The sequence below is a fragment of the Gossypium raimondii genome, chromosome 10, assembly GCF_025698545.1.
Source record: "Gossypium raimondii isolate GPD5lz chromosome 10, ASM2569854v1, whole genome shotgun sequence".
Lineage (NCBI taxonomy): Eukaryota > Viridiplantae > Streptophyta > Magnoliopsida > Malvales > Malvaceae > Gossypium > Gossypium raimondii.
In genome coordinates, this window is record NC_068574.1 from 5,221,231 (window position 1) to 5,236,175 (window position 14,945).

At 34.4% G+C, this 14,945-nt stretch overlaps 1 protein-coding gene across 4 annotated transcripts in view; it reads right to left on the reverse strand.

Moving 5' to 3' along the window:
- The window catches only part of LOC105776396 (midasin), a 33,411-nt gene extending 24,029 nt beyond the window's left edge, over nt 1–9,382 (reverse strand). For 3 of the 4 annotated variants that reach the window (XM_052622166.1, XM_012599027.2, XM_012599023.2), the window contains exons 1-17: nt 8,953–9,371; nt 8,254–8,570; nt 7,575–7,659; nt 6,881–7,155; nt 6,557–6,760; nt 6,277–6,446; nt 5,303–5,412; nt 5,097–5,216; nt 4,567–4,645; nt 3,736–3,858; nt 3,558–3,657; nt 3,389–3,485; nt 3,155–3,289; nt 3,013–3,069; nt 2,757–2,933; nt 2,518–2,643; nt 671–2,431 (exon numbers count right to left, since the gene is read on the reverse strand). In XM_052622166.1, the coding sequence (XP_052478126.1) occupies nt 671–2,431; nt 2,518–2,643; nt 2,757–2,933; nt 3,013–3,069; nt 3,155–3,289; nt 3,389–3,485; nt 3,558–3,657; nt 3,736–3,858; nt 4,567–4,645; nt 5,097–5,216; nt 5,303–5,412; nt 6,277–6,446; nt 6,557–6,760; nt 6,881–7,155; nt 7,575–7,659; nt 8,254–8,570; nt 8,953–9,057 (4,041 nt within the window). In that variant the 5' untranslated portion in view covers nt 9,058–9,371. Of the gene's footprint in view, nt 1–670; nt 2,432–2,517; nt 2,644–2,756; nt 2,934–3,012; nt 3,070–3,154; nt 3,290–3,388; nt 3,486–3,557; nt 3,658–3,735; nt 3,859–4,566; nt 4,646–5,096; nt 5,217–5,302; nt 5,413–6,276; nt 6,447–6,556; nt 6,761–6,880; nt 7,156–7,574; nt 7,660–8,253; nt 8,571–8,952 lie in introns of all 4 variants that reach the window. The other variant, XM_012599024.2, reaches the window with a different exon arrangement.
- Between the last annotated feature and the right edge of the window lie 5,563 nt (nt 9,383–14,945).

Below are 14,945 nucleotides of genomic sequence, written 5' to 3' on the forward strand. Positions count from 1 at the left end.
AGAACTATTGACCCAATCAAGATACTATTCCCATTACTGCAAATAAAACAGAGATGGAGACACAGAAACCCATAAAGAAATTCTCAGGTGCAAATGCTTGAAAGAAAAATGCTTTGTCAGGTATGATAATCTTTATACAAGTTAGCAAGCACTAACCTTGCAAACCCATGAAACTAGTGATTATAGCCAGACTAAATGCATTAAAAAAATACTACATTTTACCAGTGCATACTGATCAATAATTAACCAGATTTACTGGATCAAGCTGAAATGATTCATGGTGGATATTCAAAACGAAAGATAAGCAGTAACTTCCAGCATAAATAAACAAATTAAAGAGAAAAAAAAAAAAAACTATGAACAGTAGTAACAATAAGAGGTAATATTCAGCCATCAAGAATTTCAAGAGTTGCATATAGAAAATGTCAAATGTGTATTGGCCAAGCACATTTTAAATAAAATTGGGAATGTAATGCACACGTCAACTGCATGCAAAACACACAAAACTAACAAACAATAAATCTCCCTCAAAATGCTTGATAGGTCACACATATAATGTAATAAATGGTAAATCCATGAAAAGAGCATGCAAACAGCAATGTAAAACAAATAAATAAATAAAATAATATCAAACTTTATGCAAATTATCTAGATCAAGAAGACAAGATACCGATTTGTATAAGTCATCTTTGACAAGTTTGACACGTAGATGTCTCTCCAAAACTTCTTGGACCACGCGTTTCTCATCCTCAACCCGTAGCCTCTCAGCCAAAAGGTGATATCCATCCCTGGCCAAATCTTCATAAGATATCCCAGAAATTCTGAAGCGATCAGCCCAACGGAACAAGTCCCTTGGAGTTATAAATCCATGTTTTCCAGCAAATACTTTGCTGCTTTGGCGATGCAGCTGCAACTCCTTCATAACCTCAACCATTTTCTTGGCATAGCTTTCAGGTATCTGACACCTTTGCTTCAAAATTGTGCTCAATTCATCTTCTGGTATTTCATCAACATGAATCTCCACAAACCGATTGCGAAATGCTCGAGAAAGCATTTTACGCCCACCATATAAAGTAGGTGGATTTTGAGTCGCAAATAGCATGAAATTTGGATGTGCTCGAATTGTTTCACGCAGTTCAGGCACAAAGAGCTCCCTGTTATCATCAAGCAACCGGTTTAGTGCCTCTAGAACATCAGTTGGAGCCAAATTTAACTCATCCAAAACAATCCAGTAACCATTTCGAACTGCTTTAACCAACACACCCTCCTGAAATACAAGCTTCCCATGGGCATCGGTTATGTAAGTACCTAAATACTCCTGCAGATCAGTGTGTTCATGATTATTTATCCTAACAAATTCATGACCAGTGATGGTAGCAAGATACTGAACAAGGCTAGTCTTCCCACTAGAAGTTGGACCTTGTAAAAGAACAGGATATCTTTTAATAAAAACAGCGCGTGACAAGTTCCTTAGATGCTTCTTAATAGTCTCAGTCAGCACATAGTTCTTCAAGAATTCATTAGAACTGGAGTTTTCTTTAATCATTATGTACTGATGAAATGGTACATAAGAAGGTTTACTTCCTCTTAACAGATAGTGCAAAATCCTTTCCTTCATTTTCTTCGCACTTGGCCTATCCAATAAACTAACAAAAAACATATAGAAACCATCATAAATTGCATTCTGAAACCCAAATTTTCTCTCTGCTTTCCTTGTAAATTCTAGTGCCCTGTACAGAGACCTTAAACTGTATTGTGGCTTTTGATTGGCCCCATCTTGCAGCCTTTCCTCAGAATCCTTCTTGGCTACTTTATAAAGACACCTAATTCTTTCTACTAGATCACTACCTGATCCACTGTCACCCAAAAATTTTTGAATAAATATGTCCAAATCTTGGTCCTCCAATATATCATCAACAAAGTATTCTGTAAATCTACTCCGTAAAGCATATGGCAAATCCCGCTTCCCAGCATCAGTTGCAGGATTCATGCAAGCAAATACACGAAAATTAGGATGCCGGTTAATATTACTGACATCACCTCTTTCAGCTAAACAAAGTGACCCATTCTCGCCTTCAAGAACGCCAATAACTCTCTGCAAAATCTCAGGAGGAGCCAAATTCACCTCATCAAGCAAAACCCACTGACCATTTCTAAGCGCAGTCACAAAGACACCTTCTACAAAGGAGAACACCATCCCAGAAGAAGCAATCTGCCTGTGAGCAGTTTCAAGTCTAGCAGAAAAATCCTCCCAAGCTTTTACTTTCTTTTCCACATCTAAAGGTTTTTTCCGCTTTCTTGCTGAACCAGACCTCTCTTCTTCGATTAACTTTTTGAATAAATTAACACCATTCTTAAGTTTACGAAGTAACTTCTCCCAATTCTTACTGCACAAAAGCTCTTGCAAACGAGCAAAATATTCATCGTTTCCCTACATATTCAAAGCAAAGAGGGGTAGAAGTTACATCCCAACATAAGTTACAACAGAAGGAAACAAAATACTAAAACTAAGAATACCTTCAAAGAAAATGCCCTTGAAAAAAGAAATTTAAATTCATTGTATAGGGGAATGCAAATAGACCGAGCATCCATAGGCTTGAATCCTCCTAATAGATCAGCAACATCACTTTGCTGACTTAAGTTCTGGGGGAGAAAAAAAAACAAAGCATAATGATGTAAGTGACAATCTATCATTCACAGCCCCATGTATGTGAATCTGCCTGTGCAATAGATAGAGAGATGATCAACCAGCATACCAGAACAGTAAGTTTCTGCCCTAGCCTCATAGCTAGATTCTGCACAAGTGTAGTCTTCCCTGTGCCAGTTTCACCAACCAATAGAACAGGCTCATTGTACTTAACAGAGCAAGCTATTCTCTCAAGTATATGCAAAGAACTACGAATCTTGACAAAAGGTCTCTTCTCATCATATAACTGCACGAATCACAACATCAAAAAGAAGCAAAAGGTAATCAAAGTCAAAATAACACAATCCAAAAAGCTTGCTACTCACAGTTGCTTCAGTTCGTTGAAGAGTGACTCGTCCAATCCTAAGTTCAGATAACAAATCCTGCAATTAAACTCTCAGTATGAGAACCAAATTGTCATCTAATACTCATATGACGTATCTCACAACAACCTAAGATAATAGCCACCTTAATTATAGGTTCATCGTGAGGATACAACGTCTCTGCCTGATAAGTTGAAACCGCCCACTTCTTTGCAACCTCTTTCATTATAGCCAGCCTGTTTCCAACTGATGTAGAAAAGCTAGCAAAAATTTCCACAGCCTATAAGAATGAAAAAATAACTCACTAAGAACAACATGTAAACTATACCAATAACAAAAATCAGAAGCATATATATAAAATACAAAGCAAAAACCATACCTCCTGATAAATACAAGAGCGTTCAGAGGCTGGCAGAACATCAGACGTAAAACTATAACCCAATCCAGCAATTCTCTTGCACCACTTGAGTAGATCCCTGTCATCAATTGCCAGGAAAGTTTAATCTAGCTGCTGCCATCACAATACAGAATCATTAGTGACCTCTTACCTCAATGAGAACTTGCTGAGTGAACTTAAGGAAACAGATTTTCCAGGATTGAAGTCCACAGATTGGTGTAGATAGACGGAGTTAACCCCTTCAAAAGTTTCTGAAGCAAAAGCATAATTAGTAGCCAACAAACAACATAGCCCAACAACAGAGCTTCTTGAGGCATAGTTGGACCTACCTACAAGCTTTTTAGCAAGAGGCTCCAAATTTGGATACCATGCTGCTACTATCTTTTCTAAGTCAAGATTACTTGGTGGCTCAATCATCACTTTCCTCCACAGGACTCCATTTAAATTCCCACCTGCCACCAAAAATTGCAATGGAAACCATAACTAAAAGTACATGAAGCCTAACGGTCTGCAAAAGATACAGTAAAGAAAATTTCATTATACAATACGCCAAATTCATCGCAAATGCTTATATTTCTAGGATTGTCAAGTTATTTCTAACATAAATTATTATGAGAGAGTCACTATTATAATCACTTGAATTCGATTTTTTCTTTACAAGCTTTATATTGAGATCGTGACCTCCAGATTTGTTTTTAACAACTGACTGCCAGACAGGATGAAAGAGTTTGTTTCAGAAGGCTTGTACACCGATGGACCCTTTAACTATGACCAAGAAACTTATGGAATTGAGCCTTTACCAAGGATAAGAATTACAGATGTCTCTCCAGCAGCATATTGTAACAAGAAAAGGAGAAAAAGAAACCATGAAAACACAAAAAACACAATGAAGCACCTGGTTTTAGAAGATTGAATACTGGCAGTATTCTTTCAACTTAAACCAAGATCAAACTACAAAGATCTCTCCAGAGATAAGGTCAGGTACCCTAAGAAAACTATCAAAAGTAACCAAGGAGCAACACTCCAACAGAACACAGAACTCAACACATAAACAACTGAGAAATTGAAGTTCACTCAGAAAAATATACAGTAAACAGGAAAAAAACGAAAAAAAACAACCAGCAAGTTTTACAATGCAGAATAAGAAAGCATTAACAGACCTTCTATTCCGTGAGAGATATCACTTTTGGAAGTAGAAATAGTTGAAAATAAACGGAAGCTCTCGGCCACCCTAATTTCCTGCACAAGAAGCTCTGTTGGTTTCTAAAAACATTAACTGAGGGATTAAGCCATTTTCTCTATTTGTTCGGTCTGTCACAAGAGTTGCTATTGATGTAGAACAAGATGAAATAAGTTATAAGAAATATGATCATCCTCAAAATTAGACATGAAAAAATTACACTAACTGGTAACAAGGAGAGTGATTTAAGAAAAGAAAAGCAAGACTTTTTCAATCAAGTAGAAGCTGCATAGAAACAGGACTTCATTTGGACTCATGTTCAGCTTCAACAAAGAAAAAATCAAAATAGCAAACAGCCTATCAAGGCCTGATTAACATTCATACAATTAACCAGGTTAATCCAATTAAAATGCTATAACAGTTCAAAGAGAACTTTTCATCCCTGGAGCTACAAGGTCAAACGAGAACAACACTAATTTCATCATAAAATTTTAGAACAGAGTCACATACCTCCCCGAAACCAGTTATAAATAAGCTTGAACCTTCTAACAACGGTAATATAATAGATAGTACATCTGACGGTGCTTTGTCAATATCCTCAAATACAACCCAAAATCCATTCAGAACAGCCTGAGGGAAAGTGGAATTTGAAAAATAAGCCAGACCCCAGAAGATCGGGAGCAAAAGTAAGGAAAACAATAAAACTCATTACAAACCTGAGTAAGTGATCCAGGCTGCCATCTAAATTCACCAGGTTGCTCAGTACAAACATAACTCCCAACCAATGTTTTTCCATCAATTTGATCATCCATGTGAATAGAAAGAACTACAGACAGAAACATACCATGAACACGAAACAAACATAAATGAGCAAGCAGACAAGAGAGAAAGAACAGACTGTATACGAACTTAAGCATCAAGTTGTGTAAGGACATCCACGGGATATTTGACCCGTTTAGGACCACCCATATTAAGAGTTATTATTATTAGTTTCCAAATTATTGAAGTTAGTAACTGGCACCTGTATTTAAGTTATATGCAATTTAAAGGCTAAAGATAATTTAGAAAATCAGGATCTCCAAATTTTCTTGAAATCTCTAGAGGCAGGTCCTTAACATTATTATTGTTTTATTTACGGCTTATGAGTTTTTAGGATTTATTTTTTATAATTGCCTATGTTTAGTAGAAAACAAACATAAGCACAAAAGCCATAGTGAAGAACAACTTCATGAGAGTTCCAGAAATAGTTATAATTCTATTCTATGAAGCCATACTAAACTAGGGTTTGGCCATAGTACAATTAGGCAGCAAATATAATTGGGTAAGACCTGCCTTAAGGCCCTTATAAGAACCCTTAGCTTTCTGTGTAACCAATAAAATCAGAGCACCTGTTTAAATAAACTGATGAAATATTACCTAAGTTCTATCAAGGTACTGAATACTCCTACAGAATAACATTTTATCCAAGATAATTAATACTCCAATATAATAAGAAGCGAAAAATGCAATTTTGACCATTACTCCTCCAAGTTACTAGCCTTGTTGACAACATAATGGAAATAGGTAAGTACGTATCTTCAAAAGTGACTAAATGGTAGGTATTATCTGAGCTGCTATCAGACAGTAGTATGGTTATAAATATGCATAAAGATAAAAACAATAATAAAGAAATATATTAAAAATAGAATACCATGGTTCCCACTATCAGAGGCCATCTTGCTAATAAGGGCAGATTTCCCAGCACCTGCAGGGCCATACAGAAGAACAGGCCATTTTTGGCTGACGGCCAAGAGCACCATCTCAAAACTTCGCTTTGATCTAGAAGTCATGACAAAAGGTATTCCAGCTGACTTATCACCCCTGAATCACAAAATGAAGTCAGCAAAACACTAAAGCCACAAACAACCGTGAGTCCACAAGTTCAATATAACAGCAAAAGAAAACAACAGTTTCAGGCCAATTTCACATACCACTCCACCAGCCTCTGATTTCTTAAAGGTGGCTCACTTTCATGAAATTGTGATGATGTAAAAGAACAAAGGCCACAAGATTGCTGGTAGTTTTCTTGGCTGAAACTAAGTTCTATATTTTCAGAATCCAACTTATTGTGTTCAAAGGTTCCAAAATATGCACCAGCTTTCTCAATAGCTATATCTTGGCAGAATTCCTCCCATCTGAAAGGAGTCAAGACAAGATTCAACAAAAACGCAAAATATGAAAGCTCTGTCCATTATAAAACAGAAACTGTATAAGCTCTGTCTATAATAAACAATTTGTTATGAAGAAAAACATACCGCAGAAAACAAGAATGTGCTTCTTCGGCCCCAACACCAAACTTTGAGACTGCCTTGTCATTCATATTTAAGATTACAGATAGAATCCGTATGCCACACCATCTTATGTCAGAGATATCCTTTTGAAAGCTGATATCACTGCCTTGATCAAGATTTACAACCTCCCTTACGAAGTCCAAGAAACATGACCAATCCCAATATTTAGAGAAAACATTGGTTTCCACAACCAGAAGGCGATAAGATGTCCGCACGACATGCAAGTAATGAGTAATAACCTGATTTAAGTAAAAAAGACAAAGCATGTAGTGAATGGGAAGCAGAACAAAATAGTTAACTTCTAATCTTCTAGCATGATATAAGAAAGACAGGAAAAAAAAGAGTATTATTGAGTAGGACGTCATAACTAAAAGATTTATTTACTAGATACTGAATTAACTTAAAGAACACCTCCACCCTTAAGCAAATTCACCACGTAAAATGGATGTAAATATAATGTTGTCAAAAATATTGATGAAAGCATAACCCCTGACCACAACTTATCTCCACATCCAACAATTTGGTTATGCCTTATAATCAACACAAAGTTGCCAGACATCTGACCATGAATGTTGTACGATATCTTAGCTGGATATGTTGAACAAAAGAAAACTTGTTCTAGTTCTGACTATGAGAAATAAATTAAGGCCAAATATACCTCTGCAGATAGCTCTAAATCACTCCCTTTCATCAAAATGCGCTCAAAAGGAGGAGGAGCAAATTTGAAGTAATTTAATGCAGACCTGGTCCAGAGAAAAAGAAAAGACCAACTTACTTTCAAATGTTGCTACAAATAAATCCTGTAATGATGTATATAGCATAAAAAATTAATTTATATCCATGTGAAAACTCAGACAGCAACCATTTAAAGCACGAATGAAGGAAAATCAAATTCAGCTGTCCTAGCAGAGTTTCTAAAATGAAATACAGCCAAATGATTCAAACAATCACCTATTAAACAACTCAAGGCATAACAGCCAATTTCTAACATAAAGCTTAATTAAGATGTTTGCTTTCAAATTATTGCATTTACACCAAGCAAAAATGCAAGAAAAGACAAACAACCATCTCATAATTTGGCATGCTCACCTATAAGAAGTATAAAGGTGAAAAAGTTTATTCATCATCAGGGGCAATCAGGGATTTACAAGGTGAGGTGGTATAAAGTAGGCCTTCCTCTTCAGAATTAACTAAACTTAAAATTAAAAAAGAAAATTGTCTTCGGGATATGTAGAAATATACAGCTAGATTAGATTTAGATACAAATGTAACCTGCCTAAAGTTATTTTCTGAACAGGCTTAGAACAGAGAAAAATGATGCAATAACATAAATTTACCCCAACAAAAAAGGAGCCAAATCAAGGGCACGGCAGAAAGCTAGGCAAGCAAGCTCATGAAGATCCAAACCCCTCCCATGTTGAATATGGAACTCAATAACATTAATAACTTCTTCATCATCAAGATATCCTGATTCAGCAACACTAGCACCTAAATTTGACCTCAAACTAGGCACAAGCCTTAGCAAAGTCACAGCTTTGTCCACCACTCTTCGTGCTATTGGGCGAAAGCACCCAATCAATGGAATTGTGTATTTAGGGTGGAGAAGTAACTCTGCCAGAGAACTCACTACTTCTTCTTCAGTCACCAGGCATCCCTGTCCCAAGTTCCAACCAAATTCAAAATAGACAATTGTTTAAATTTAAACCAACTATTCAAAATAGCAATAAAAATCGTGCAATGCACTCAATAGTTTTCATCTTCCCTCGTTTATCGATAAGAAAAAATCGTCCCCACCACAAAAACCGAGCAAAAAGAATGAAATCAATTTGGGAAAAGTAGAAGTGAAAAGAAAAATGATTCATGATGAAACGCTGGACTCAACATTAGCATTCAACAACCTACGCTCTTAAAAGGCTAAATAATTTTCTTTTGCGGTTCTTTGCCTTCCTTTCCTATTCTCCACAAATTGATCATCTCCCAACAAAATAAAACAAACAAGGAAAAGGCCAAACAAAACCTGTAGGAAGAATAAATACCTTTTCCACAAGGGACTGGAAGCGCCGAACACGCCCAACCTTAGGACAGCGAGCAAAAAACCTCTGAAGTGACAATTCAAGACTAAAACTCCCGTCCATAGACATTTCTCCCTCAAGACAAAAAAAAATAAACAAACAAACTATATATTAATTACAAAAACAAAACGTAGCTTTTTAATCCAGAAAAAGAGATGCACGGCTCGGAAGCAACGCCGCTTTTCTTTGCGTTTTAACCTGCAAAATCACTTTAAAAGAAAAAAAATTAAGAGTAAAAGGAAAAGAAAAATCAAATGTATTTTTAGTTCATTTCTTCCTTGCTGTGCTACCTCTTGCTTGAGCTACTTGAAGTTCTGTCCTTTCTTTCAGGGTTTAGGGTTTTTCAAAACGAAGCGCTTTTCTATTTATATATTTGAGAAGAAGCGCCGTTTCTACGTAACTTTTAATATTTGTTTCTTTTGGCTTATATAAGGTCGTAAGTTCGGCGGTAGATTTTTCGGAGGTTCTACTCCTACATAAAAAGCTTAGGAAAAGTTCATAAGTGGGTTGAAAACAATTGCAAACGAGTTAGTTTTAAAATTTTTGATAAAATGCTATATATTTTAAAAAATTCATATAAATATTGATAATTTAATAGATATATGGGTAAAGTCTAAGATGTTTTGGTAAATCTAAAAGGTTAGATATTTTAAGAAATCTATAAAATATTGATAAATTGATAGAAATATATTGATAAAGTCTTAAATATTTTGGTAAATTTAAAATTTTAGTTATTTTGTTAAAATATTAGATATTTTGGTAAATTAATATAAATATTAGTAAATCGATATATATTTTGGTTAATCCAAAGTGTTTGGTAAAATATTAGATATTTTGATAAATTGTTAGATATATTGATAAATCTTTAGCAATTTTGGTAAACCGTTAGATGTTTGAATAAATCTTTAGAAATATTGATATATCGCTAGAAATATCGTAAATAAAATTTCAATAATTATTAAGACTTGATATATGGTTTGAGAAAAGTTAAACTATCAAAATAGTCACTTTCAAATTATATTTTGGTCATTTATATTTGAAATGTTACGTTTTAGTCACTTATGTTAATGTGTTGTAACATTTTAGTCACTAAACCGTTAATTGTCGTTAATAGTGTAACAATAAACCGACGTAACACATTAAATTATCATTTTAAACAAATTTTTATGTTAAATTATACAATTGGTCCCTATATTTTTTCGTTTTGAACAATTTTTTATATTCTTCTAACTTTCCTTTTTTCTTTATTATTCATTCTCTTTGTTTCTCCCCATGTTTTCCTCCCTTTTCCATATTTTTTAACTTAGTTTTTCTATGTTTTTCATTTGTTAAAACTTTTTTATGTTTATGAAAAAAGAAAAAGGCAAAAGTTGAAACCAAAATAAAACTTACTTTGCATATTTTTACCACACAATTACAAACCATCGCCTACCTTCGCATTACTTAACCAATTTGGATCTCTCAATAACCTAGTCCACAAGCTTGCCTCACTCGAAGACCTTGCCAGTCATGACTTATAGCAGTCCACGCTTAACAAAGTTCCCCGAGCCCGTTCCCTTAACCTCCTAACCAACCCCCACGACCACCTTATATATCTTACCTACAACATTCTCACCCTCTCGAAACTACATTGTTTCACAAATTCTTCAAACGAGCTCTACACTCTCAATAACTAAAACGACCACCATACGAAACTTACCATCAATTTTACCTAAACCTAAACCAGTTTAGTTCCATGCTTCCTTTCTCTCTTCAATTCATCCATGCTCGGCTTCCAATCAAACTTGCTTGGGAATATCCAAAAAAGTTTAGATCAATTTTATCGTTTGCTTAATTTTATTCGTCAGAAAATAAAAGAAATAATCTACACGATTCTGTAAAAATTTAGAAACAGAAAAAATTTGTTTTGAATATAAAGAATTCAATTTATGTTTATATTTGATTAAGGACATGACTTTTTATATTAATTAACTAGATCCAATTTTAGTTTCAAAATTAGGCTATATTCAAATCAAGATTCGATTAAGAATTATTGATATTCGGTTTTGAGTGAAATTCAATATAGAAACCATGTGAAAGAAACAATGACTTGGTTTATTTGGTGGGCAAAATTATATTTTTGCAAAGAAGAATATGATAAGAGAGAAAATTAAAAGGGAAGAAGAAAAGGAAAATAAAGAAATAAAAAATTTAAATTGTTCAAAAAAATATAGGGACTAGTTTTAACAAATAAAAATATAGAAAAACTACGTTACAAGAAACGGAGAAGGGAGAAAAATAGAGGGAGAAGGAAAAGAGAATAGAAAATAAAAATAAAAAAAGAAAGTTCAAAGAATATGGGTACATGATATCCTTTCATTAGCATTGCATGGTTGATGAAAAGTAAACTTGGCCATGGGTCATCCATCTTTGTGATGGATGGCTTGATCACTATTTGATAGCGATTGACTTTTCATGAAGGAATATGTAATGGTTATCATGAGATAAAATAGGATTATATTGGAAAACGAATATTATCCCAAAGAGATCAAGGATATCATATGAGGGTAACACACTTATAATAAGGTCATTGGGCAAGTATTAATTAGTTGCTTTCGTAATAGTATGTCGTCGGGGAGAGGTCAGTCACGATACTATAGTGGAATGATTTCGTGATTAAATGAGTTCATAATTAATAGGCGAAAAGCTGAAACTTAATTATAAATCATTTGAGTCTTAACTTCATATGTCCAATCAATCCCTCCGCTAGCTCGTTGAAACCAAAATTGAATTACGTGTTTAAATAAAAATGAATGGAATTAATAGAATTAGAGAAATGGGAAATATTTAAGAATGCTTATGATTTTCTTCAAATTGGAGAAATGAAATCATTGAAAATGAACGTAGGTTTCCAAAAATCGAAATGGAAATAAAAATGGAAATGAAAATTTGCAATCCTATATAGGATTACTTAAAAAAATGATGGAAGAATGAGTTTATATTTTTGGACTGTTTTGTAGCCCAAAAATGAAAACACCATTCAATCATAGTGAACATGCTGAGTTGTGATATATTGAACGAGTTTTCTCAAAATTTTACTGGGGGTAAAATCATCAAAATTTTACCAGAGGATAAAATTGTCAAAATTTTACTGGAGTAAAATTGAGATGAGAAAATTATTTAATATGCAAATATTAAAATTTATTTTGAGAAATAGAAAAACTTAATCGAGTTGAATCAGATTACAGAGAATTGAGTCAAAAAGGCTCAGGAATATCTCGTAATTGGACCCAATGTAAGAGAGACCCAAAACCCCTCATATAACATGAAGGGGGAGACAAACCTAGTAGAATATAATGGTGAGCCGTTCAACCCTCTCTTACTCCAAGCAGGACGTTGGTTTTCTATTTAAAATAAACCTCTACAACTCTACAAGGGTTCTACCTTCTATTCCTATAAATAGATGACGCCGATAGAGCTATTAACACAACTGTTGAGAGATTATTATTCTGCCGAAAAATAGAAAGAATTTATTCTCAAATTTTAAATGTATTTTTACAGAATAACAATTTTACCGGTTAAAGAATAGAGAATTTCTTTTTCACCCCCCAAAAGAAATTTTTTTCTAATTCTGTGTTTTGGTTTATTTGGTTCGAGCCCACACTCGAAACAGTTCGTGGTACGAGGATAGCGGAGAAGATCATTTGGTTGAAAGTCAGAAAATATTAAGGATCCACTTATCAGAAAACACAGGTGAGTATTCGATTAAGATTTATTGCTATAAATATCACAAATCAGGAGGAATTTTCAGAATTTTAATTTTTCACTGTGCAAGAAAATCGTTTTCAAACCGAATTTGTTTCCAACAGTTAGGACAGTAAACATTGTATTGAATTTAGTCGTAGTTGTAAGCTATTTTTTATAGTAATCCAAAATAGTTTTAACTTAGTGAGATTTTAGTCTGTAATCCAGTTCTGTTGCGATGCCCGTACCCGAATCCGACAAATGGGTCAGGTAAAGGCATGAATAGTACAATCCCTACCAATAGTATTACCAGTACCCCCATCACGATACTAAATTATTATCCTCATAGCCACACTAAAGACTCCCTCGCCTGATTAGATTTCCTAAAATCCCCAATTAGGATCTCAGCAATTTACAAAAATGGAAGAAAAAAATGAAGGCGCTCAAGGAACAATTATCTTCCCATCAGATAAGGTATGAATAGCAACAAATATTTCTCCGAGAATAGTTAGAAAAACAAAGACACATGAATTTAAGAGTTGAGAGCGATCGAAAAAGCCTAGAGGCAAGCCCTCCAGGAGAATGAAGATGAGACGACTCACTCTACTCACATACAACAGATGGCACTAGGAGTACAAGTGATCCTACAAACAATAGCATTAGCCAGAGCTAATGGTTGAATAAAGATGTGTTCAATGAGTGTTTTATTTTGGTTAGCAAAATTTTGAAATCCTAGACCACCAATATTCAATGATTGGCATCATGTATCCCAGCTAACCAATGCCAACTTTCTTCTATTGTTAGCACTCCTACAAACAATGTTGTGTACCATTTTTTTTTTCAAATTTCTTGTAAGAATCACCATTGTTTGCATGAAAAAGTTTGATATTGTCATGACTACGAACTTGACTAGTGTAACACACCCTACTATGGATTGGAGGCTTGCACTCCATCCTCTAAGTCGACTTCAAACTTTGTCAAGCACACACTAGTACTTATTCTTAGTGATACGTTTATGGAAGAGTAGAATAATTGCTAATATGATCAACAGTCATATCATTTGTGTTTAAACAGAAATGGATCAATCTTTCGAGTACTAATCTTGTGACCCAAGTGAAGACTAAAAAAGTCGTAATATATGTTTGACCATTGTGGCTTGTCCCACATCTGTTTTATAGAAAATCACCAAGTCTTCTTCAAAAAATAGATGTGATAAAGGTGTCCCATTTTTTCTAAGTTTAATAGGCTCCCATTCTTTACGCTTAATTGCATCATGAATGCTTTGGCCAAGACATTACATCCCAAAGCACAAACATATATGGAAATAAGGGATTCTTTCATCGGATTCCTCTTGCCCTGAAATCTTCGGTTAAGGACCCATTAAAATCTTTGTAAAAGATAAAGAAACAAAATGCATAATAACATGGGCAAAATTTTGTGGAATGCATCCATCTATGATTGAATCATTTAAAAATATCGTCTCACTCTATCCTTTTTCCAATCTACGTTAATTACTATTCACCCCATTTTCCCTTTATCAATCCTCCATCAATTGGAGAACCTTTTTAGGCAATTAAAATATTATCAGCAATACATCTCTTGGGTATGAAGCTCACTTGATTTTAGCCAATCCATAATGGAATAATTGGCTTTAAACTATTGATAGTTGTTGGTCACTACCTTATAAAGCACCGATGACAAACTAATTAGCCTGAAATGTGAAAAATTCTTAGGATCACTATTTTTAAAAATAAAGACTATTAAGTTTTTGTTTAACTCCAAATTGACGATGCTTTTGCCAATGACATGTCGCACCAAGTTATAAATATCATTTCCCAAAACCTACCATCGGCGTTGGAAAAATTGTGTGTGCAAGCCATAAAACCAGTGGTTTTTGGAGGAACCATGTCAAAAAGCATATTTTTGACTTCTTCATTCGAAACCCTCTTTTGAAGTGAATTCAAGATATTTGAATCAATAATGAGAAATCTACCACTTATATAAATTATAAAACTAAGAAATAATCGCTCTTTTCAAAGTGACATCATCGTATCACTAGTCACTGCATAGATCTTCTTTTCTCGTAAAAGTTCTATTATAAAAGTATTTCGTATTTTAGTCCCCCTTGTGGAATTCACTCACATCTAGCCTTCCAGTTCCATGGGACTCCCTCTAATTCAAGGATTTTCTCAAATTTCGTTCTAAGGTCATTGTCAAAATACGAGAGTTTTTGG